This window comes from Bos javanicus, chromosome 5 (assembly GCF_032452875.1).
Source record: "Bos javanicus breed banteng chromosome 5, ARS-OSU_banteng_1.0, whole genome shotgun sequence".
NCBI lineage: Eukaryota > Metazoa > Chordata > Mammalia > Artiodactyla > Bovidae > Bos > Bos javanicus.
Window position 1 is genome coordinate 18,466,744 of NC_083872.1, and position 26,781 is coordinate 18,493,524.

The 26,781-nt window shown below is 33.7% G+C and overlaps 1 protein-coding gene across 1 annotated transcript in view; it reads left to right on the forward strand.

The window, feature by feature from the left end:
* TMTC3 (transmembrane O-mannosyltransferase targeting cadherins 3) overlaps positions 1 to 24,978 on the forward strand; it is a 51,884-nt gene extending 26,906 nt beyond the window's left edge. Inside the window, exons 8-14 of the mRNA XM_061415679.1 lie at positions 3,555 to 3,703; positions 5,616 to 5,736; positions 8,549 to 8,660; positions 15,431 to 15,534; positions 16,959 to 17,128; positions 18,787 to 19,013; positions 20,797 to 24,978. Coding sequence (XP_061271663.1) covers positions 3,555 to 3,703; positions 5,616 to 5,736; positions 8,549 to 8,660; positions 15,431 to 15,534; positions 16,959 to 17,128; positions 18,787 to 19,013; positions 20,797 to 21,611 — 1,698 coding nt within the window. The 3' untranslated portion in view covers positions 21,612 to 24,978. The remainder of the gene's footprint in view (positions 1 to 3,554; positions 3,704 to 5,615; positions 5,737 to 8,548; positions 8,661 to 15,430; positions 15,535 to 16,958; positions 17,129 to 18,786; positions 19,014 to 20,796) is intronic.
* Positions 24,979 to 26,781: the final 1,803 nt, after the last annotated feature.

Genomic DNA, 26,781 nt, shown 5'->3' on the forward strand with positions numbered 1-26,781 from the left:
CTCCTCCATCCATGGGATTTTCCAGGCAAGAGTACCAAATAGGAAATAGACCAAATGGACAGAAAGGTAGGAAAACGTTTCTGGAAAGAATGGTTAACACCAACAGTTGCTGTCAAGTAGTGAGTGAGATCAGTTGGATTTGACTTCTTTTATGTAGTTACTTAAATGAAATTTGTATCTGTGGAATGATTTGATTAGGAGATGAGGAAAGGAAGATTGCTAGTGAAGGTAACCTTTAGGAGTGATTTAACTGAGATAAGGTCTAATTTAGAGAAGATAGCCAGGCAGGCAATGGCTTCAAGTATAACAAAGCAACCGATCTTTTGTTGGGGGATCAGGGCTTGGGGGAAGCATAGAGACCTGGAATTGATGGACCTTCCGAGGCTGAAGTGGGTTGATATTGGGGGAAAGACTTGCTTGGTTGACATTTAGAATCACATTCCTTGGAGTGCTCAGTTGGCTGACCTTTATACACAGAGATATCACTAATGGGTTTGCTTACAAAAACATGCTCTTTGAGTTGAAACGTTAAGTGAGGTTACAACCAACTGCTTGTGATCCATGTCCACAAAAATCTTTCCCTAAGAGTATGGGAACTTGTTTTATACCTAAGGGTCATAATGAATGGTTAAGATAACTTAAAGATAATATTGTCAAAGGAGAAGATTTTTAAGGTTGGAAAGGCAAGAGCATTTTTAGCATAGAAAGTTGATATAAGAAAGTGATTAGGTAAATGAAAGAAAAGCTAATTGATAGTAAGATTACAGGTGTGGAGCTCAGGTTTGGCCTCAGATAGATGGAGACACTGCTTATGTTATAGGAAGGATGGCAATGGTCGTGAATGTAGATGTTAATAGATTTAGTAGCAGAGAATTAAAGAAATTCTTGTTTTATCGCTTTTGTTTTTTCTGAAAGTTTGGTAGTGTAGTCACCTCCTAAAAGTGACATGGGTCAAAAATTTGAGAAAAATAGTCAAGACTGAAAATAGTAAAAGAGAGTGAGAGTGAGCCTACCAAAGAAACCTAGAATCTTGAGCAGTCTTAAGGATTTAATTTGAAGTTGATCATGAATTTATGACGATACAGATTTATTTTTGCTTTGGGACTTTGTCTAATAGTGCTTTGCAGCTCACATAAATAAAAATGAAGTAGATACATGGTAGAATACATCCAAAAGTGAGTTTCTACTAAAAAGCAAAGTAAAGAAGAGTAGTTAAATACAAAGTTTTGGCAAATAAAATAATTTGTATAGTGCAAACTGAATAAAAAATAGAAAGGATATTGCCAATGAAATTAACATAGATTTACATTAATTAATTATGTTATAGTTTGTTTGTATAAAAAAGGAACCCTTGTGACTTTAGGTATAACTGCTTTAAATATAGTCCTAAACATACTCTTAAATTTTTTGAAATTGAAATAGAGTCGATTTATAATACTGTGTTGTTAGTTTTGTAGAAAACAAACTTAGCTACCGAAGGCGAAGGGTCTTCCCTGGTGTCTCTGGTAAAGAATCTATCCGCCAATGCAAGACCCAGGAGATGCAGGTTTGATTCCCTGAAGTAGGAGATGGCAACCCATTCCAGGATTTTTGCCTGGGAAATCCCATGGACAGAGCCTGGCGGGCTACAGTCCATGCAGTCGTGAAAGAGTTGGACAGGCCTCTTACCAATTTAGCAATCTAAAAAAGGGAAAGGGAAGGAAGAAGTGGAATAAATTAGGAGTATAGGGTTAACAGATACAAACTATTGATACTATACATAAAAAATAGAAAACTATATTCAATAGCTTGTAATAGTCTATAATAGAAAATAGTCTGAAAATAAATTAATATGTATGTATAAAACTAAACATACTGTTTTTAATGGTAATATTATTTGAAGATATCTGAAACAGGTAAGTAGACCAAAGGAATATCTACCAAGCACCAGGTATGTTAGGCACTTAGTAAATAAGATGTCATGTTTATCTCAAAAGTATAAGTAGTTAATAATCCCGCTTATTTATTTTAAAAAATGGAGTCACAAGGTGATTGGAGTAGTTTACCTTATTATAAAAAGTGAAACAGATTTGCCTCCAGAACTCTTTGCTCTTTCCACTCTCTGAAAAGATATTGCATTATGGTTAACTTGGTTGGCATACATTAACAGTGTATTAGAACATCTGAGTAAGTTAATCATTGAGATTTCTAATTGAAGAATCAATAGATTTTTTTTTTTTGAGAGAGAGAGGGCTTTTTTTGTGTGTAGCTTATTCATCAATCCATGATGCCTCTTTAGATGAATTTAACACTTTTTATTCTTTCAAATGAAATTGCTTTAGGGCATCCATGAATTAACAGGGAATTTTTTTTAAAAGGATCATGTATTTAGGAACAAATACCTCTGTTTCACAGCTACCTGGTTGTTTTTGTCAAATATTTCTGGGAAGTGGAAAGTGAATTATGCACTCTTAATGTTTTACCTTTTTGACTAAAAAGAAAGCACTAAAATTTCAGATTTATAAATTGATAATAAGTGAGCAGTTTGATGGTAGTGCTTTTCTTCAGATTCAGTGTTGGATCATTACAAATTATTAATTTGTGATTCATGGAGAAAGTATTCTTTTCACTATTTACATTTCTACATCGATTTTCAGTAGTAATGTATAATAAAAAACATTGCTTCCTCAAACTATTAGAAGACTCTCAGACTTCTGAAATTGAAAAAACAACATGTTTATTCCACAAGGTACTATAAAACAAATCAGAGTAACAGAATATGGAAGCAGATGTCCATGAAAACAGATATCCTACTGACAACCAGCCTATTTCTTTCCATAAGTTATTTGTGTGCTAGTTATTTTGTCTTATCTTTTGTAATGACTATAATCGGGAAACCATATGCCATCCCATTCTCAAAATGGCAAAAACGTCTAAGCATTTTGTGATGTTTATTTCTAACACAGTGCACAGTGTTGGAAATTTAGAAATTCTTATGGAATAAATGACTGTTGATTTAAAGGGGCCAGTTTTATTTTTAAGTCGTTTAAATGTATGTGACCCATCAGAATGCTATGCAGAGCAGCCCTGAAGTAACGTGTAGAAGTAGGCTGCTGTCTTGTTTGAGATGTAGCTTATCAATTTCCAGTGTTCCTTACACATAGTAGTAGTACTAATATCTTTTCCTGTCAGTTTGTTTTTACCACGTACACATAAGTTATGTAAATCGTTAATCGCTCAGTCGTGTCTGATTCTTTGTGCACATTAGTTAGATATATAAAAATTACTAATTTTTTTTAGATATATTTTCAAAAAATTTTTTTTATCTGATGAGGCTGAGGTGTAAGGTCTAATACTATTTAGGAAGACTTCATCTCACCTTGCTGACATACATCCTCATGTTTATTGTTACCATCCTTAAGTTTCCTTCTTTATGTTTAAATCAGTATTCTTTATAGTGTTATTAAAATTGATCCACTGGTACATTATCCAGATTAAATGATAAAATATTTGGATTTGACTGTTGATGTGTGTATATTTTTTAATTTAATAAATTATCTTTTTTCTCTTTGTAGGCGCTTTGTTTAATGGCATTACCATTTATTCCTGCATCAAATCTTTTTTTCCCAGTTGGATTTGTTGTTGCTGAGCGAGTATTATATGTTCCTAGCATGGGGTTCTGTATTTTGGTAGCCCATGGATGGCAGAAAATATCAAACAAAAGGTGAATTAAAATGTTAGTGCATTTAATGCTTACTAACTGTAGAATTTAGTATGATGCATTTAAGTGTTTAAAATGTTTATTCTATTTTTATGTCATCTTTTTAACCTTTTTGTTTTTCACATTGATAGTCTCCTTAGCTCCTTAACTCCTACCTTATCTATGTTTTTCCTCATATTTATACAATTTTATTTTGCAGTCTAACACATAAGAGACTTTCATTCAGACACAGATGCTACAAAGAACATTATTGAGACTAAAGTTTCAAATGATCATTGCTGCTTTCATATGTAATGAACTAAGATACAGTCTTCTTAAATGAGTCATATTGGATTAATACATGTAAAATGCATATGGAAAGCAATATGTAATTTCTTGCTTCATAGAAACCACCATGTTTGAACTCACTGCTAAGGAACAGAATAATCACTGACTGTATATGGAAAAAATAGTCACTGTTTCTTTTTTCCTACTTTCCTGTCCCTTTTCAACCCACAGAATTGACTTGTCTTCATCACTTTACTGTCATGTAACACATTGAGTCTTGTGGCTAAATCCAATCAGTGCTTGGTTTAAAGTGTATCTCCCTGGCAGCTGTAAAAGTCTCTGTCCTGACTCTCCACCACCTGTGCTCATTTCTGCTCAGCCTCTTTTCAGATTCTTCCTGTTGTACCAGCTCTTTAAATGTTTTTTTATTTCTCAGAGTTTTTCTCACATTGCATGTTCTCCCTGACAATCTCATCCATGACTACAATTTTCACTCTAAACTTTCTCGTAGATGTATCTAGTTATAATCACTGCCTATCTTGTAGTGCCTCCCGTGTGCCAGCTCTGTAATACACTATATAGATTTGTTTTCTCGTTTAATCTAGACATCCCTTAACTTCATTTTGCACACTTGAAAATTGAAGCTCATATAAGTTACCTGAATTATGCAAGAACACACAGCTAGTAAACAGTAGAGTCTTGATTTAAATTTATATCTGACTATCTCTCATGTCCATGGTCCTTCTGATCCATGCACTCTTATCCTGGTTAAGTGGATCTATCGAAAGAAACAGAACTCTGTAACTGAGGCAAAAAGCAAAAGCTCAAAGAACATTAATACTACTAATACCAAATAAGATCATAGTGATTATCGAAGTATAACAATCATTTTGTAAGTGACAAATTGTGTCCCAAGTGATTAACCTAAAGCTATGTAATTTGCATCTATTTTATAAAGGGTTAATTTTACTATGACTTTTAATGAATAATTCTAGCTTTTTAAAATGTAAAATTCTGGGACTTCCCTGGTGGTCTACTGGTTAAGAATCCCTCAGCCAATGCAGGGGACACGTTCAATCCCTGGTTCAGGAACTAAGATCCCACATGCATAGGGCAGCTAAGCCATGCACCGCAACTTTTCAGCCCATGTGCCCTAGAGTCCATGTTCTGCAGCAAGAATAGCCACCACATTGAGAAGCCTGCACACCACAACTAAAGAAAGCTGTGCGCAGCAACGAAGACCCAGCACAGCCACACACACAAAAAAGTAAGATTCTTTGGAGAATATCATGATAACCTGTGGTGTGTATTGTAAGTGGTAATGTTTTTAAATATAGCCAGGAATGAGATTGACCCTTTATAAACACCACTAAGAATATTCAGGTTATAGGTAATGATACAAAAGAACTCTAAGAAGTCACAATTAAAAATTTGGTTTATCAGTTTTTTTGTCATTGAACTTTATACAGTAGTGTTTATAGTAAATAATTTTTTTTGGTGTTATTCTCTCTCAAGCTGGATGATTATTAGAACAGTCCCTAGTCTTTAGAATTCAAACACAACATTTAGAGATATTTAACATATTTCTTACCTCTTTTTGGTGATGAAGACAATGTTTTTTTTGTTCTGCTTTTTCTTCCTTAAACAGTGTATTTAAAAAGTTATCCTGGGTTTGTCTCTCTTTGGTGATATTCACTCATGCCTTAAAAACACTCCACAGGAATTGGGATTGGGAGTCTGAATATACGCTGTTTATGTCAGCCTTGAAGGTAAAATGTTATTCAAAATATATCACCAATTATTTCTTATTGCCATTTCTGCTACGGTGTTCTAACTTTACTTTTAACTTGACAATTAATTCTCAATGTTAAATACTTCACCAAAAAATTAATAAAAACAATTTGTTCTTTGTATAATCTACACCATAACCAGTGCTCTGAATAGTCTTAGTTGTATGTCTGGAGCATATATGAATAATTCCCCAAATGCTATACAATTGTTAGATGCTTAAATGATAAAATGTTTAAATGTGAATACTTTGTTTCATTTGTTCTTAAGGTGTACTTTTTTTTTTTTTTAACCTTTTAACATGTCTGAAATCAGAATAAATCTTACAGTGAAAGGCATCTTACAATTAATGACCTTTTTTGTTTCTTAATGATATATAAGATAACCACGAGCCTTATAACTGGTGATGTTGGGGGCCAGAGTGAGGTACTCCGCCTGTGACAAAGGTCATGAGGAAGGAGGCTCGACATACGCAAAGGCAGGATCGAACCTCAGGAGTCCCCCTGGAACTCCTCAAGCATCTACCCCCATAACCAGAGCCTGCCTACTTTACTACTTTGTGCTCACCTACACCTCTGACTTTACGGGGGGGCTGTCCCCCACCACCTCTTTCAGAGAAGGAGTTAACTTAGAGCTCCAGTTAATAATAATTCCTGGGCATGATAAGAGTGTTTTAACCTATAAACTCCTCTGAAGGTTCTCTAGCCTGCCTGACAGGCTTATCCGGCCACATGTGATTGCTCACAGCCTCCCAACCGTGAGAGGCACGAGATGCTTTAAACCTTCTAAAAACAGGTTCCTTAGAAAAGTTAGAAAACTATTAGTATAAGTATAATGGGCTGATTAGAAATTGTATTGGTGAAGGGTTTTTCATTTGTTGAGCCAATGTTTGTTGCTAAGTCTCCACATCCCCTGCCCTTACATACATTAATGAATATATAGAAGAAATAAGTATTAACCTTTGATATTAATCACATTAGACCTTAGGGTAAGTAAATTCTTTCCTTAACTAAAACCCACTACACCCTCACCCTATAGGAATGTAACTTTATTTGGGTAGTGTCTGTTTTAAGAATAATCACCCCTGGAGAAATAAGTGTCCTGGTTGACTGACCGCTGTCACAAGGAGAGGGTCATAAATTGTCAGCAGGCCCCCTGGCCAGAAGATGATGTAACACCCCTAAGACCTCTGTATACATTTGTATGAAGCACCTGACTTTGATAAAAGTCAGGAATGCTGACCCCGCATGACTTTTGCATAACATCTCAGTGTATAAAAGTAGACCATGGAAAATAAAGAATTGGGATCAGTTTCTCGAAATACTGGTCTCCCCATGTCGCTCTCTCTCTCACTCTGGTTGAGTCTCCATCTGGAGCGCGGAACCCGCCATGCTTACTAATTATGCCTGGGCTTCTAAGATCCGACCGGGGAGGCCTCAGTGTCTCCTCTCCTTCGGGAGAACGGAAGGACGCCTGCAGCCTAAATAAGTGGTACAAGCTTCTTGTCTTGAAGTTTTATTGGTCTCCCGCGTAAACCAAGCTACTCAGCCTCTTTTCTCCACTGAATTTTCCTACTGAGCTATCCTCATCCTATTACTCTTTATATCTTTGATAAAATATTTAAATAAATAGGTCGCCGACGCCGTCCCCGCTTCGAATACCCTGGATCAGCCAGGGCTGGACCCCGGCATGGTGGCATCTTAGATTCAGTGAAATAAAATACATGGCAGATAATGGCGCCCTATCATACTGAGGATAACCAATGGTTATAAAACTATAAGAAAGATAGGAACTGGCAGAAAGGAGGGATGTTGCATCTCTATGGAATGGACAATATAAATGAGAAAAGTTCTTTTTAAAAATCATATGATTTGTTTTCTGTAAAAGTTATAAGCAAAGATGTTTTTTTCAGTTGCTCCTTTTCTTCAAATCTTTAAACTCTTAACTTCCTTTTTGGCTGTTTCTGTATTCTGCACAGTTCCCATTACTCTAATAGACTACATAAATAGCTTTATGTCAAGCCTCAAAATAAGTCATCAGTGCAGTGTTTAAACATATTCTCTTGTGCAAATTCCTTCTTTCCCAAAAGACTATAAATAATAGAGCAGGAATTTTCAAACAACTCTATGCTTTGATGAAGTAAAATTTTAATATATAAAATAGATGAACTGAAGTTTTAGCATGTTGATGTTGAAAGGGAGGAGAGGTTAAATTTCATGAAGCAATTTTCGTTTTGACCCCTTCTTCATCTCCATGGAAAACTCTATTCCTAATAATATATCAGACAGTTATCTGTGTTAATTGGAGTTATATATATGGAGTTATATATATACACATATACACACACACATGTACATACACTTTTTTTTTCCTGAAAGAAATCTGAATGACTTCCAGTTTTTTTGGGATATAATTGACATATAACTTCATCTTAACTTTAAAGTGTATAATATAATTATTTTTAGATATATATATAAAACAATTACCAGAATAAATTAATATCCATAACTTCATTTAGTTACTTTTTTCTTGTGATGAGAACTTTTAAAATCTACTTTCTTAGCAACTTTCAAACATGCAATATAGTACTGTTAACTGTATTCCCTGTTCTATATATTTGCATCCTTAGACCTTACTTATAACTTAGAAGTTTGTACCTTTGAACTGCCTTCATCCATTCATAGACATTTCTGTGGAGTACTCCTTTCCTAATAGTATACCAAATAAAACCTGTGTTAATTAGACTCATTTTTAAAAATTTAACTAATTTCTATCTGTACTTCTGTATTTAAGGTAAATAAAAATAATGCCAAATTATGGAATAATGTGGGTCATGCTCTGGAAAATGAAAAAAACTTTGAGAGAGCTTTGAAATACTTCTTACAGGCTACGCATGTTCAGCCAGGTAAGCATTATTGATTAATAAAGCTATTGTTAATAGTTTGTTTTCTTTTTGAAAATTTGATTATATTTGTAAAAAGTAGGTGGAGTTTATTTTCAAGCTTTATTCCAGCTGACACGAATACTATAATGTTTGGTGCTAGCTTATTTTTTGAATTGGGTTATATGTTAGAGCTGTTTATATCAGACATTTAGGGATGTTTTTAAATACAGATTTGTTGGATGGCAGTGATGAGCAATTTTGGTGGAATGATAGATACAAAGGCCTATTAGAGTAGAAGAAGAACTGGAGACAGTTGATATTAAAAACTGGTAAGAAATGTTGGTGTTGAGTGTGGGGTCAAGAGAGGGAGTAGGATGCTGGGGTTTTTGGGTTTTTTTTTTTTTAAAGGTGAAAGAAACAAGGCATGTATGTGACTAGTGCATTGAAGTTGGGCAAAGTAGTAATTCAGGGTTGGGGAACAGAGTAAAGGATCAGTGTTCTTGAATAGATGAGAATAGATAATTAAGATCTGATACTCAGGATGAGGATTTCAGTCAGCTGAACCGGTAGTTACCATATAGTAACAGGGAAAGCAGAGTGTAGAAACATGGATATAGATAGGCAGGTGAATAATAGACAAATAACTTCTGAAAGTTATTGTTTGCTTGTTTTCTCAGTGACATAAAAAGCAGAATCAACAGTAGATTGTGGGGAAGGGAAAGGACGTTCTGGAGATCTAAGACCAGGAGAGAGTCTGAAGTAGTCATCTAGGACATGGCTTCAGAAACTTTAATGTGTGTGTGAGTCACCTGGAGATCTAATGGTGCATGTTCTGGTGTATAGCGATTTAGAGTAGGGCCTGAAGTTCTGCATTTCTGATAAGTTCCTAAGTGATACTTAGCCCATGAATCACGTGTTGAGAAACGAAGATCTAGGAAAATGTATAGACTAGGAAAATGCAGTGTGATTGCCAAGCAGCTGTAACACCCTTCTTGAGGTTGCTATGCTAAGTCACTTCAGTCGTGTCCGACTCTGTGCGACCCCATAGACGGCAGCCCACCAGGCTCCCCCGTCCCTGGGATTCTCCAGGCAAGAACACTGGAGTGGGTTGCCATTTCCTCCTCCAATGCATGAAAGTGAAAAGTGAAAGTGAAGTCACTCAGTCGTGTCCGACTCTTAGCGACACCATGGATTGCAGCCTAACAGGCTCCTCCGTCCATGGGATTTTCCAAGCAAGAGTACTGGAGTGGGGTGCCATTGCCTTCTCCACTTCTTGAGGTTAGCAGTGCTTAATTAAAATTAAACTGATTGATGTGATTATGTTTTTCTCCCACTACTTTATATATAGTATAGGCAGGCACAGAGAATTTGGTTAACAGGATTAGGATTTTGTCAGATGTGTATTACTAAACAAAGGGTTAAGGGAATTTTGAAACATAGTCTAAACTGGTTATGAAGAGATGTGAGAGAGGGTGAAACATGAGGAAAAGATGATCAGATCAGTGGTTTATAGATCTGAAATTGTTGGCTTCTGAGGACGGTCTAGCTGGAGCATTGCTTGTTTTCAGTAGAAATGCTGTCGGCATTTCAAGTATGCAGAACTGTCTGTATTCCAGGGTATGTACCAAATACGGCCCCCACCTACCAAATAAACTCATTACTTTCCATTCAGCATGATAACCAGAAAGTACTTCCACACACACACATTTCTCAATATACTGGCGGGGTGGGGAGTGCTGTGCATGGCCCCCTATGTTTCTGCTGGACAAGACAGTGACCATTGAACTGACAAATTACAGGAGAATGGTGGTGAAAATCATTGAAAGAAAGGATATCAAAGCAAGTATTAGAAGATACACCTTACATAGATTTGAAACCACTAAAGAACTGTGACAACTGTGTGATGTTGGAGAGAAGGCGAGAATAACAAGGAACCAGAAGCTTGCAATTGGTCACTACAGTAAGGAGGGATAGTGGATAACAGAGTTTAATGACCTGAAATTCAGAAAGGAGTGGTTTTAAGGAGTGGCAGTGGTCTGCAAGTGGTATGGATCTAGGAGGACACTTAACTCCAGGCCCAGTGTTGCAAAAGATAAAAACATCACAGTCATCACTTGGAAAAACTACCAGTTTCCCCAAGGCAAAGCTGAATTCTAGTTAGAGATTGTTGTAGAAATATGTAACTGATGGTCTGGCCGTCTTTCCAGTTTTATCTCCCCTGGCTCTTCATGCAGTTTAGTTTTTTCTCGAAATATAGGGGATATGTGGTGGGCTTCCTCACCTCTTTGCATTTGTTCATGTTGAACCTAGAACATGTTTGAACCTAGAACTCTCTCTTCTCCTTTCCTTCCAATCTACCTTCTACCATATCCTACGCATCTCTTGCAACCCATCTCACATGGCTTCTCTTCTTATTAGAGGGAAAAAAAACCCTTCTGTCTTTCAAATTAGAAGCAAATGTTTCTCATCTTCAAGACTCCTTACAACTTTCATATCTTTCCTGTGATATCTGTTATTTAAATGTTTATTTAAAATATTTATTTATTTAAAATATGTATGTTATATTTAAACTGTGGGGCTCCCTAGGGGTAGCATGAACATCTGGCTCGTCTTCGTACCTACTGCATCATCTAGCACAGTTTTATACACAGTCAGCAGTCACTAACTCTGGCAGTTTTAATTCATTGCTTTCTAAAGCCTTTTAGGTTCATTCTAGGAGTTTTTAGAGAAGCAAAGTCATCTTTATGCCGGGCATGCAGGGACTTTGAGACTTAGGATGGTATTTAGGCCCCTTCAGACTTATCTTAAATTGGCATAGTAATTTCTATCTCATTGTATTGTTGAAACTGAATGAAATTGTGTTTAGGGCTGCATGCTAGTGCTAAGTTGGAGAAGACAATGGCAACCCACTCCAGTACTCTTGCCTGAAAAATCCCATGGATGGAGGAGCCTGGTAGGCTGCAGTCCATGTGGCCATTAAGAGTCGGACATGACTGAGCGACTTCACTTTCACTTTTCACTTTCACACATTGGAGAAGGAAACGGCAACCCACTCCAGTGTTCTTGCCTGAAGAATCCCAGGGATGGGGGAGCCTGGTGGGCTGCCGTCTATGGGGTCGTACAGAGTCGGACACGACTGAAGCGACTTAGCAGCAGCAGCAGCAGCTAGTGCTAAGTAGCTTCATTCGTATCCAACTCTTTGCAACCCCATGAACTGTAGCCCGCCAGGCTCCTCTGTCCATGGAATTCTCCGGGCAAGAATACTGGTGTGTGTTGCCATGCCCTCCTCCAGGGAATCTTTCCAACCCAGGGATCAAACCCACGTCTTTGGTATCTCCTGCATTGACAGGCGGGTTCTTCACCAGTGGATGTAATTATGGATGTTTAGTTTAAAATCATTTTTCCTCTCATTGTCAGTTGTCACTTTTGGCTGTTTTTGAGATACTTACTAAACCTATTTCCTTTAGTATGACTTACCTACCATCCGCTCAAAGTTGCTATTTCTATTAATAATAAGCAATGAGCTAGAAAAATAGGCAAATGATTTATTACAATGATTTATTGTATTTCACTTATAATGTATTTTCATTGTATTTCATTTATTACAATGAAAAAGTACATAATGTTAGAAACACTGAATTTGGCATTCAGAGACTTCTGGCTCATTCTGTGTTTTTCAGCTATGTTCTTCATAGATAGATTTGACAGGTGAAACAACATGGAGAGGAGGAAATCAAGTCTTTTTGTCCCTATTAGATGTGCAGATGGAGACAGATCTGTAAGTTTGGAGATAAGGGGAATGAATGGTCAGGACTAAAGATAAGATTTGAAGTAACAAGCATGTAGGTAGTATTTAAAACCCTAGAGAAGTGTAGGATCACAGAGAGTAGAGATTCTTAACATTTAAAGTAGCTTTAAAAAAACAAGAAGACATTCAATCTGAAGGCTTTTCTTGCTTAGCCAGAAAAAGAATATAAACTGCAGAGTGGTCTTTAACCAGGTGACATGCATGTTAGACAAACAATTGATGTTGGTTTTTTGTTTGTTTGTTTTGATGGTTACGGGTGTTTTTAAAAAATCAATTCACAAGCTAAAATTTTTTCGAATAGAATTAAAGTTTCCATAAATACATTATGAGAGTGGATTTTTCTCAGGAAACACCAGATTTCCCCTATGGTTTATTTTTGCCTTAAAATCAGTAAAATTTCATTTTTATCTAACTCCAACAAATCTTTGACACTGTTTATATCATAAAACAATCATGGGCCTGTAGTTCAGATTTGATGCCATCAAGAAGGGAATGATTTTTTAAGTTTTCAGACGTTTCCAGATGTTTATAATTTATCTTTTTAAATAAAATTGACAAATTTGTGCATAGGAAATAATGGGAAAGCAACACAGATGCCTAGGCTATCAGTGCGAGAATACGTAGCTCTACTGTTTATGGCTGAAGAATTATTCGGCACAGAGTTGCCTGATGTCTGCCAGTCCTCCTTTATGTTGAATTAAAGACAGACTGCCAGGTTCATGCTGCTTTTGGTTTGGATAGTGCACTCACAATAGCAGGGTTGTTTTTTGAAACTCTGTAGCTTCTTAGTCATTCAAATGTAACTGATTTTTATATTTTGCCTGCTTGCTTACCTTTTTTTTTTTTTCCAAATTTAAATTTACTTTAACAGTAAGGCTGTTTCCTCCTGGAATCTTAAAACTTTGTAACTTATAAAGAAATTTGCTTTAAAAATTGTGTTTTTTCATTTTTTCTTTTTAGATGTGTCATGTAGTTCTTTTGATGCTAAAAGCTATCTAATTGCTATCTTTGTTCCTTGAGAAAGTAAGGATGTCTTACTGAGTGTCTGAAGTCTTCATCTATATCTCCTTGTCATAATTCTAAGAACCTGACCAGTGTGTAGTAATTTGCCTTGTCTTTCATCCTAATGGATAACCTCTTTCTTTTCTAAGATTAATTGGAGCTCCTTTCAGTGATATATTAAATACTTAGCTGACCTAATTGCACTATTTACTTAAACTTTCAGTTTATTCTTTTCTTAGATTAAATTTTCACTGTATAATTAATTTTTTCAGGTTCTGTACACTCTTTCGTTTTTTCTGGGTAACTTTCTGATCTCTAGAGTAATTGGTATAGATTTATCTGATGTTTAAAAAAATAAAGAGCTTGGATAAACAAGATCCTACTGTATAGCATAGGAAACTATATTCAATATCCTGTGATAAACCATAATGGAAAAGTATGAAAAAGAAAGCTTATATATGTGTAACTGACTCACTTTGCTGTACAGCAGTAATTAAGACAACATTGTAATACAATTATACTTCAATAAAAAGTAAATTTTTAAAAAAGCTTTTAAGAGCACAACTCTATATACTCTTGGTAATGCGGTATATTTCAATCTTCGCTCTACATCAGAATTGCCTCTGAAACTTTAAAAAACATTTTTACAGTCCTGTTTTTGAAGATTCTGTTTTGATAGAACTGAGTGGGATAAGATATCTGAATTTTTCAAAGCTACACAAGTGTTCGGAATGCAGCCAGTATTGGGAAGCATTTTTTTCTCTTTTTTTTGACTTGACCCCCTACTGAAACCCCAAGAGATTCAGTAATGTATCTAAAAACAAAAAAATCAACCTTTTTTCCCCAATCTTGTCCCTTAGTTCTCTAACTGAAGCTGTATGGCATCTAACAGCTTTTGTGCAGTACACACAATTGCCAACCTGAAACATAATATAGCAAGATCTTAGGACTGTTACTCTCCTCCTAGGGGAATGCCTAAGATATATATGCTTGGCCCCTATGTGTCCTGGGAGTTGCAGGCAGAGAACTATTCCACAATTGCAAAATCATCATCGGTGTCACAGGCAAGTAGTAATCATAATTTGAAACCTTGTCATGTCTGTTAAGAGATTCATGTTGAGTAAAATTTGTCTAAATTAAGATCCTTCTCTCTATCTTTATTCCAAACCTTTGAAATATTTACTGGAAAGTATATCTTAAAACTAGTGTACAGTGAACCCTCATATCTTTGTAATTTGAATTGCATATTTTTCTGTCTCTGAACAAATTTGCTGAGGGCTCAATTTTCTGTATCACAAAATGAGACAAAAGTTCCTGACATTCTGATACTAACACAACCTTTTTAAAAGTTTTAATTAAATTATATGGTAATATATCATCATTTAAGGGAGCTGGGCTGCTGCATCTTAAATAATACTATAGAACCTGATAACTTACACTCTAACCATATTCACAAAAATTTTTTTAAAGTTTCTAAGTTTTTCAGTCTCTTTGCCCCTTTCCCACCATGGATGCATATTTGCAATTTATAATACTTGAGATTATTCTGGGAATTATGGTGATCCTTTTCACTTTTAGAGTTGAGCCATACTTTCTTAGTGAATTCCACAGCCATGTGATTAAGGAAATAGAAGCCTTAGTAGAGGACAGTAAAATATAGTGAAGAAAAAAAAAAACCGTAAATTCCTTCATTATGTTTATTTCTCCTGTCTCGTCTCTTAACCCTTCCAGGAACCATTCAGATAGTTTTTTCATGTCATATGTGTATTTTCTGTTCTTCCAGTACTTTATTTAATAGTCTTCTAGTATAGCCTTGCTCATAAGTTATAGTAAGTTGTGTTAGAAGAGCTTTAAGGAGAAAGCAGGACCTATTGCCTGCTTCACATTTTTTGCCTAGTTGTTTGTTGCTCGAAACGTGTCTTCTTAGTTTATACTGGACACTAGTTAGTGTATCTGCCAACAAATGATTTTTTTATTTTAGATGATATTGGTGCCCACATGAATGTAGGAAGAACTTACAAAAATTTAAATAGAACCAAAGAAGCTGAAGAATCTTATATGACAGCTAAGTCGCTGATGCCTCAGGTAAGTTGTCAAAAATTATTCCTATTGTGTCATGTCTGCTGGATGTTTATATTGAATAGAATTATCCAGATGGAAAATCTTCATCTTTTCTTTAATTTGGATTAAAATTAAGGTGTCCAGTGAACCATCTATTATTGTGTTATAAAAGATTGCATTTACCTATCTAGCTCATAATTTAAAAAGTTCATAGTCATGAAAACTAAATCTATGAGATTATGAGTTTTAGATATTTTTTATTATAAGTTATCTATGACTTTAAGTGACTTTAAATGAAAAGAATTTTATTTATGTACATTAAGCAGTAAACATTAACTCCTATCAAAAAATAAATGAACAAAGCAAAGTGATAAAATGAGTAGATATATATTTGTGCCTGTCAGTTGCTATAATATCACAAGTACCAGATTTCTTGGATGTCACAAGACAAAGTTACAAAATCTGACACTGCCCTTTATCAGCTGTGTGTAATCAAAAAAGATAGTTTACATTGGGCTCTAATTTTCTCAGTAGTAGTTTGTATTAATACTGTAGCAATATTGAAATGAGTTGATAGTTTGATTTTGATAGTTTGATAAATGTTTTTAAAACACTTACACCACATGATACATTAAGAATTCTTTCAGTCCTAAGATTCTAAAGTTAAATTGTGTTCAGCGGATTTTTATCAGATATAATTTATTATATTCATTGAGAATTGGGGTTCACATATATTATACCTAATAACTTTTAGAGTTAATTAGATATTTTTATGTCTTAACTCCAGCAAACAAGTGAGGAATTAGTAAAGCTCTGAAGTTAACTACCCCACTGTCACAACCAGGAAACATTTTGCTGACAACTTGAAAGTTGACATGGTGTAACAAATATACTAGACTGAGGAAAAAGACCTGAGTTCTGTTCCTGGTCTGACTCAAGCGTACTAAGGGACTTTAGCCTGTGGAAGTTCTGATTTATATGACTTCATAAAATAACACATATATGAAAATCTAATGATAATCTACTGAGATAACATGAATGAAAAAATACATCCGTCATTGTGTCAAAGCATTATTTTACTTATATTTTGTGAATACTGCAGGTTATTTCATATTTTTATGTTTTACTTTAATACAGCAATTTAGCTTTTTATGCTCTGTGTAAGTTTTTTTTTTTTTTTTTTTTTAAACTTTACATAATTGTATTAGTTTTGCCAAATATCAAAATGAATCCACCACAGGTATACATGTGCTCCCCACCCTGAACCCTCCTCCCTCCTCCCTCCCCATACCATCCCTCTGGGTCGTCCCAGTGCACCAGCCCCAAGCATCCAGTATCGTGCATCGAACTCTGTGTAAGTTTTAAATAAGACTCTAGGACTTCTTACTTCAGATTTTATTTGGTACTGAAATATCAACTTGTAGAAATGTTTGTTTTTTTATTAACAGATTATTCCTGGTAAAAAATATGCAGCCAGAATTGCACCTAACCATTTAAATGTTTATATTAATCTGGCCAACCTGATCCGAGCAAATGAGTCCCGACTAGAAGAAGCAGATCAGCTGTACCGACAAGCAATAAGCATGAGGCCAGACTTCAAGCAGGCTTACATTAGCAGGTATTGTAGTTTGCTTTAGGTTTTCACTATAAAAGATGGAAGCTTCATCTGCATATACATTTAGGCTATCTTCACTAATTTGGCTTTTTTTTCTTCTAGTAAATCTTAGTTGACAACCAAGAGCATAGAAACATAGCTTGTTTTAGACTAACAAATTTAATTTATTTTAAATTGACAAGAGAATCCATAACTTAAAGCAGCAAACTTAGATTTATTTATACAAAAGGAAGGGTAGGAAAAGCTCATTGGTTTCTTCTGCTTCTCAACACCAAATTCATTTTTACCTAAAACAACCAAAATTTACCTTTTATAATTGCTTCTTAATTGTAACAAAATAATTATTTTTGTAAGAAGTTATTACTTCTTAATTATTATAGATTAAGAAATCATTGTATAATTATGGAATCATTATATATAAAATAAATAATAAATAATTATATAATATCCAACTATTAAGAGAATTGACTGGTTATTTATGATTTTATTACAAAGACACTTCAGTTGCTAGTAAAAAAAATTTGGCAATAAGTGTCAGAATCTTAGATATTTTCTCATGTAAATGTTATCATTTGTGTTATACTTGAGAAAAAATTGTTTTAAACTTTGTTTTGAAGCCTGCTCCAGAAACCTAATTATAATTTATCACATTGTTTACATGGAAAATGCATTCAGAATTTAAGTTTTTGAAATAAAATCTGTTCATAAGCTGAAAGCTGTCTTTCTTCAACATTATCTAGTACTTGCTGAAATTCACTAAGTTTACTGGGGTTGTATCAATAAATAAAACTGTCTTAAGTAAACTTATAAAGAATTGCTTAATAATCTTTGCATTTATTTTAAAAATAATATTTTGGACACATTCTAGGAAGTGTGAATGTTAATAGCTCATTTGACTTCATGCCTATGCTAATATTTTAGGAAAGAGTAGTATTAAAATAAAATTGACTCTATATCAGTACTTAAATTGATTTTCACATATGTAAAAATGACTTTTTAAGTTCTGTAACAGAAAATATAACCTTATTAGAATGATTTTCAGACTGATCATCATTTCCAGATGTGTTCCTCAAAAGTATCTACAGGTGGCAGTATTGCCCTTCCATGCTACCAGATCAGCTTTGTAATTCCTTTCTTTTAAGAATTCATTGAAGAAAACTAAATAATTATAAGGGGTAAACAATTTCAGATGTTCTGCTTTTTTTTATAGTTAGACATTGCTAACAAAGATTTGAATACTGGAATTTCCCCATCACTACTATGTTTATTTTCCTTCTCCAGATGCTACTCATCTTCTGACAAATTGATCTCCCACTCTAGTTGCTACCATTTTTCTTATGCAGACTAGTCTGCTGTTTTTCAAGATATATTCAAAGGATGTATCTTCTGTTCCCCTTTTTTGGATACCTCCTGATATCTTACCCTCTAGAATCAGGCATGTTTTTTCCTTCTTTAATAATACTTGAAAACATATCAAACCAAATGTTCAAAATTAATGTGTTTAGGTGTAAGGACAGTTTCAGGTAGTTATTTTTGAAAAAAAAAATTTAAGAACCTAAGTTAAAAGGAAAGCTGTGAATATGTGGAAAAGCTTAAAACTTGTGAAAATAGTATCTACAGACTGACATGATAGTATAAGTAAAACTTGTGTTTTTCCACAGAGGAGAATTGCTTCTAAAAATGAATAAACCTGCCAAAGCAAAAGAAGCATATCTTAAAGCCCTAGAGCTGGACAGAAATAATGCAGATCTTTGGTACAACTTGGCGATTGTTCATATTGAACTTAAGGAACCAAATGATGCGCTGAAAAACTTTAATCATGCTTTAGAACTAAATCCAAAGCATAAACTAGCATTATTCAATTCTGCTATATTAATGCAAGAATCAGGTATGTTTTCTCAAAATTTCTCTATATTTAAACATACTCTAGTTTGAAATATGGTAAAGTCATGTATTATGTTACCCCAGCAAACATTTTATGAATGGATGGTTTTTATCAAAACTTCATAAATAGTTATAAGAAGAATATTTTAAATACTTAACGTAAACCTTTCAGGTAATATACCCTAGCATATGTGTCATTCTAAATGTTAATTTCTCTGGTATATGCTAAAAATGACTTCTCAGACAGTCTATTAACAATACTTTATTCATCTATTTTGTTATTTTATGCCTGGAAGTATATTTCTTATGCATAAATATCATACTATTCAAATAATCTGAATTTGTAAAAAAAAAAAAAAAAGTTTTAAGTTATTATTTCTAGGATGTCAAGAGCATTATATGTTTTAAACAAAATAGTATTCTATTTTCCCTTGATCTATAAGTCCAAATATTTTCAATATCATGTTATATCCAGTGTTACTGTTTTCTGAGATATTATTATAATTTCCTATATTTTATATAAATTAGCAAAACCAAATTATTCATCACAATAAACTAGGATCTTTGATATATCAGAATTTTAGTTCTGCTCCAGAAGGCAGTATATATAATTTATGGTTTTCTTAATTTTTATGTTTGGAAAAATCTTTATATTAATTATTAAATACTTTCATAAAACTTCTGCAAAAAATGTAAGAATCATATTTTATAATTAAAGAGAGTCTTTGAGTTTATTTCTACCAGTCATCTATTTTATAGATTAGAGAGTGAGGACCAAATAAATGTATTAACTACCCTAACTTCATATGGCTAGGTTAGTAAGTAGTCCAAGACAAGAACTTAAGCCTACTGATTTATTTCAGACTTCTTTAATCATCATGTTATCAAATAAAAGGATAAAGATCTTTATGCTTGGCATTCAGAAAAGCTTAATTTAGAAAACTAATGTTTTTGTAAAGTTAGCTATCCTTAGTAATCATGAAAAGTGCCTATAATTTAACACAAGATTAAACCCTGGGGTGTATAGTTGTAGAAGTTGAAATTTTTTTGGTACTTATTTGCAGTAGAAATCATCTCAATAAATGTTTGCTTCCTGAATCTTAATTGATATTTATAGGCTTTAGATATAATAGTATTCTTTTTATATTTGAAATTTCCTAAAAAATTTTAAATAACATACAAAATATATCTAATTTAGTAAGACTGAAACATTTTGTTTATCCAAAATAGTTACTATTTGTTGAGCATTTTGTATATATCTCATATAATTCTTAGAAGATTCAATAGATTAACCCAGACAAGTAATTATTTTAGTGAGTAAAAGTCATAATATTAACAGAATCATGACTGAATATATGTCTCTATTTTCAAATTCCATGCACCTTCCTCTTAATTCTGTATTCTTTCTCAACTCCCAGTTAGAATCTAAACTTATCAGGAAATATTTCACCCTTTTTTAGTTTTTGAGGAACTCTTACTACTTGTAATGCGCTGTCAATCCAGTGCATCAAACACACTGTTTTTCTTATGAAAACTTTGAGGGTTTTGCTTTCTGCTTTTTAATTTAGATACACCAGTTAGTTGTTTTGATGCTCAGTTCAGTCACTCAGTCGTATCTGACCCTTTGCAACCCCGTGGACTGCTGCACGCCAGGCTTCCCTGTCCATCACCTATTTTGATGCTATGTTTTTATAATCTAGATATATATCTGCACCTCCATTTTTTACCTCAGACTTACTCATTTGCTAATGATATAATTTTTTTTTTCTTTTTAAAAAAATTCTTAGGAGAAGTTAGACTCAGACCTGAAGCTAGAAAACGACTTTTAAGCTATATAAATGAAGAGCCACAAGATGCTAATGGTTATTTCAATTTGGGAATGCTTGCCATGGATGACAAAAAGGACTCTGAAGCAGAGATGTGGATGAAGAAAGCCATAAAATTACAAGCCGACTTCAGAAGTGCTTTGTTTAATCTGGCTCTCCTGTACTCTCAGACTGCAAAGGAATTAATGGCTTTGCCAGTCTTGGAAGAATTACTCAAATACTATCCTGATCATATCAAGGGTCTCATTTTAAAGGGAGACATCCTGATGAATCAAAAGAAAGATATACGTGGAGCAAAAAAATGTTTTGAAAAGATTTTGGAGATGGATCCAAGCAATGTGCAAGGAAAACACAATCTCTGTGTTGTTTATTTTGAAGAAAAGGACTTACTAAAAGCTGAAAGATGCCTGGTTGAAACATTGGCATTAGCACCACATGAAGAATATATTCAACGCCACTTGAATATAGTCAGGGATAAAATTTCTTCATCTAGTTTTGTAGAACAACCTATATTCCCAGCTGGTAAGACTTCAGGTGTTGAAGGAGATAAAATTCCAACTGAAAATGTCAAAGAAATAAAAAGCGAGCCCAGACCTACACAGATAATAAAAACAAATGATAATAAGAGTCAATCTAAAGCCAGCAAACAATTAGGAAAAAATACAGACAAAGAAATTCCCCACAAAACAACAAAAGAAATCAAAGAAATTGAGAAGAAAAGAGTTGCTGCTTTAAAAAGACTAGAAGAGATTGAACGTATTTTAAATGGTGAATAGCATTACTCTTTATCATGTGACAGGGTTTCAAAGAACTTCAGTCTATATCATGTGATTACTTATACTGAGAGCTTTGAAAATAGTGAGCATACTAAGAGTCTCTCATGAGCTGCCTCTACGTAGTATCAAAATAAGATTTTCATTGAAGACCCTTTCATTACCCCAGGATATGTTTTATATTTGACAGTAGTTTTTTGAGTTTTGGGAACTGTAGCATAAGTAGTAATCACAGGTGGCAAATCTGTATCTTTTCTTATAGAAGGTAGATAGATTCTTTCAGCAGAATAATATTGACTACTCTCAATTAAAAATAATCTGAGGTCTGAATGATAATCCCATGGTGGCAAATCCAACATGTGCTGGTTTATTCTGTGAATTCACATTGATTAGCTAACCATATTTTCCTTTAACTATTGGAGTCTGACTGTGAGTTGAAAACACTATTTAACACATACTTTTTCCCTTTGTAACCTTCTATTTAACCAAGGGACTTTGCACTACAAAAGAATACTGGCTGGCTTTCTTCACTTTGTATTCTTTTTTGATTTTTAGAAGGAAAGCCAGATGAAACATTTTAAAATAAGTCATATGACATGTTAGCTTTAGAATGTATTAATACTTTCATAACTGTGTGCTTGTCCTTAACTTCCCTATCTATATGGCAATTTTTAATCAGGGAAAGTTTTAAATAAGTATATACACACATTTCTGATGGTGCTCATTTATACTGGACTTTGATTTGTGTACTGAGTTTCACAGCATGAACCACATAATCACCACATAATCATTGACCCTGACTTTTATTTCCCAAACTGTCCTGTTTCTTAGGGTCATAGTCATATTGAGAAATCCCAGTAAGTATAACTTCATTAAACTTTTGAGTTAAAAATGTAGTAAGATTCTCTTTCACGTTAGTGTTATCTTTCTAGAGTTACTTGAATTTTAATTTTGTTTCCAAAACACACCTTAATTAGATACCTAAATTGAGTTCTGTCTAACTGAAGGCAAAACAGTGTGACAAAGTTTATTTTTAAACACTAAGTGCTTGATAGCTTGTTATGGTGTATATTTTTATTAAATATTTATTTTGACTACTGAGCTTTCATAAAATTCTTAACACTTTTAATTCCATCAAGTATGGAAAATAAATTGCTATTGCATTTTTTCTCGGCATACATATTTGTTATCATTCAGTTGCTCACTCATGTCCAGCTCTTTGAGACTCCATGGACTGCAACATGCCAGGCTTCCAGGGCATTTAGTATAGTTTAACCAAAATTTCATCATTTTTTTTGGCCTGCTGTCCAGCTAGAAAAAATGGTAATTAGCCAAATATAGGATTAGCAAATTAGTCTGCTGGTCTTAGCACATTTAAAGCTGAAAATTGTTTGAAGAATAGATACAAATCCAATTTATTAATTTAAATCTGATTTTTTTCATGAGTAAAATGCATTTTATAATACTAATATAGTTGGTTTTCGTTTAAAATGTTAAAGGTCAAGCTATCATCCTGGAATAGTAACTAACTTATAATGTAGCGTTTCAAAAACCACATTCTTGTAACTTTTTTCTTAAATGTTTTATAAATACTCATAAGAAACATGGTCTGCATTAGAGACCCACTCTTACTAGGCTCTCTGAGGCTCTGTCATAGATTATGTTTTAGGCAATATAAACCGAGCACTGACGACAGTGGTAGTGCATTTTTGATTCACTAAAGCATTAAAGCAATACCTAATTTCAGTTTTTAAATCACAGCTTTGTTACTCTGGATATATGATGGAGAATACCTCATATACTATGACTTGAAAAATTAAATTGTTATTACATTCTCTGCACATATCTTGAGAAGTTTGAGTTTAATGTCTTCTTATAATATCAAGTGAGGATAGATGTGAAAAGTAGAAGGCAATCTTTTATGACAGCAGACCAGAATAAAAACTTTGAATAATATTTTAATAAAATTATGTAACTTTCAAAATATATATTAATATTATCTAATGATTTTTACAGAAAAAAAATTGTTCTCCATATTAGAACTTAATGCCTATCATGTTGAATAATTTATTTAAATCAAATTCACTGTAATTAATTTTTCCAAATCATGTTTCTAAACCTTCATTTCATATTAGAATCATCTAGACCCCACCCTACAACAGTGCAGTCTGAATTTCTTATTGTCAAGCTGTGCGTCAGTTTCTCCAAAGGCTCTCAGAGTGATTCTAATTCATAGTGAGGGTTAAGGATCACTAGTCTAAATTAGTTCAAGAAAATCCTCTTCTGTCTCCCATGTTAACTTTTAAACTAGTGATATAATCCAATTAAGTTCTGATGCTTTAACTTAACTAAGGAATATGTTCTGATACCTAGTATTTATTTCATCTTAAGTTCCATCAAGCTTGCTTAGGTATAAGATTATTTCTTCTCTTTAAATTCATAATACAAATTTTATTCAAGCTGTTCAGGTGAAAAAGGGAATTAATATTTTTTTCCTTTGGAGCTGCCATTTTGAGGAAATGGGGTGTAGGGATATTTTAGCCCAGTTCACTAACTTGTTTCAGCGTTGTAAGCATCTGTAAGTTTGCTTATCATAGAAAAAAAAGCTTATCGTAGGTTTATGTATTAGTAAGAGGATGTAGTTTTAGTTCTTGCTGTTTTACAAAAGAACCTACTCTGTGGAGTTCTAGGAAAGCTTTGACAATCCCCAAGGGTTAATTATGCTACACTTTCCTTCACTGCTTCTCAGAAGGAAGAATTAACTCATTATTGTTCCTGTGTGCTTCTATATATGCTTCTCAGAAGGAAGAATTAACTCTCATATTGTTCCTATATGTGTTTCCTTACTAACATTCAGAATTGGGAATTTTGTCTTATAATAATTATTCCAGTAAGTAATTTTTATGAAGTTGGTAATTTGGAGGATAAAACAAATATGTTTGCAATTTTGTATTTACTTTTATGTAGATATCTCGTATGTGAATTACTCAATTCTATAAAACCTCATGCCTTTCATCTAATTTGAGCTCTCAACTTCATGTTCCAGAATGCTTCTTTAAAGATGCTTTAATGAAAAATATTATGAAAATATATAGATTTGTATGTCAATTTATACTTCAGAAATCCATATATTTGTCATATTTATTTTTTTAAAAACCTCCTAATTGTCTGCATGACTAAATGGTATTTAAAATGAAACCTCAAATATATCTGGTACTTTTGTCTGTAGTTTTATTTGTTGGAAAATGTCACCCTCCATGTTAAAGTTTCATAAAATAGTTGCTAGTTGTATGCATTTTATATTTCTATGGCATCTGTGTACCGTATTTCTAAGTATTCAGTATTAAATTGATACTTTTTAAAACATTAACCTGAATTGCCTTTTAGTGTTAAAGTGAAAAAATATAATAGTAATTCAAAACATTTGAGCCTCCACAAAGAAAGAAGAGCTGGTGGGTAGTTTTATTAGCAATGATATGAGAAATGAAAGAAAGAAAGTGAATTTGCTCAGTCATGTCTGACTCTTTGCGACCCTTTGAAATGTCACCTGCCAGGCTCATCCATCCATGGGATTTTCCAGGCAAGAATACTGGAGTGGGTTGCCATTTCCTTCTCCAGGGGATCTTCCCGACTCAGGGATCAAACCTGGGTCTTCTGCACTGCAGGCAGGCTCTTTACCATATGAGCCACCAGGGAAGCCCAATGTGTTAACTTAGTTCCTAAGAGTGATACATTTACAACCCAAAGTGACAGAAACTCAGTTAAGAAAATGAGACAATTAAATTCATATGTGAAATTTTATATATATGCACAGTTGGAAGTCACTGTAATGAAATAATTAGTTTGAATTATGAATCTACCTGGATTCAAATACTGGTACCACCCTTGCTAAAAAAGTACAACTTAGGAGAAGTTGTTTAACCCGCATGTCATCAGTTTCCCTATCTGCAGGTTGGGAAAAATACTTTTCCTCATAAAGTTATTAAAAGGAGGTATATATATGTAATGTATGTTGTATATTTGCTTATGTATATATTACAATAGATATATATCTCCTATTGTAATAAATTGGCAAGTATCTATAAATAGTGCATGCTCAGCCATGCACACTGTAAATAACTTTTACCAAAAGTTTTGACCACAACCATGATTAACGTCACTCAGTGAATTTTGTGATTTTATTTTTCAGCCATGAAAATTATTGGATGTGATTGGCTAAATTGTTTTTATGTGTCTCAAAGAATGAAACAGTTTTAACAGCCATGTTACCAGTGATACAGATGGATCCATTCACTGTTGTCTTTATTATATTTGATTATAGTTTGATGGTCTTCCCTAATGGCTCAACAGGTAAAGAATCCGCCTGCCAAGGCAGGAGACATAGGTTTGATCCCTGGATCAGAAAGATCCCCTGGAGAAGGGAAAAGCTAACCCACTCCACTTTTCTTGCCTGGAAGAATTCCATGAACAGAGGAGCCTGGTGGGCTACAGTCCATGGGGTCACAAAGAGTCGGATATGACTGAGTGACTAGCACTTTTCACTTTCATAGCTTGATCGTGTTGCGTTGTCAGACTAGAAAAGCTGAAGAGTCAATATATTTTTAGTTTTGATGAAGATGAAACTTATTTATGGACAGCTTTCCAACAAGCAATTTTTAATTTTTATCAGATATCTACATCTGTTTCAGGAACGGGACACAATGTTTACATGTCAGAAGTTTTGTTTAATTCTATGACATTTCTAAATTGGTTTGTTTAATAAGTTCAGCAAATGTAAATAGACAATGTATATTAAACATGTTATATTTAAATTATTTGGGACAATAGTAAATAATAGATACTAGTTATTGTAATTGCAAGATTCAGACTTCCAGATGTATATGATTTATATATGTATTAGCATACATAATATCAATGATTGCAAACAAATTACTAGAAATTTAATATTTATTAGATTAGATGTTCCATAGGCATCTAAGCCAACAGATATATAAATAATCTAAAATAAAATATATTCATTAAATATAAGGTATATAAATTTATTTATTAAAATGCAAAAATAACTCAAATTAAGACACCTTAAAAGCATACTACCGCACTCTTGCTCTTCACTGTCATTCAGATCAGATCAGTCGCTCAGTCGTGTCCGACTCTTTGTGACCCCATGAATTGC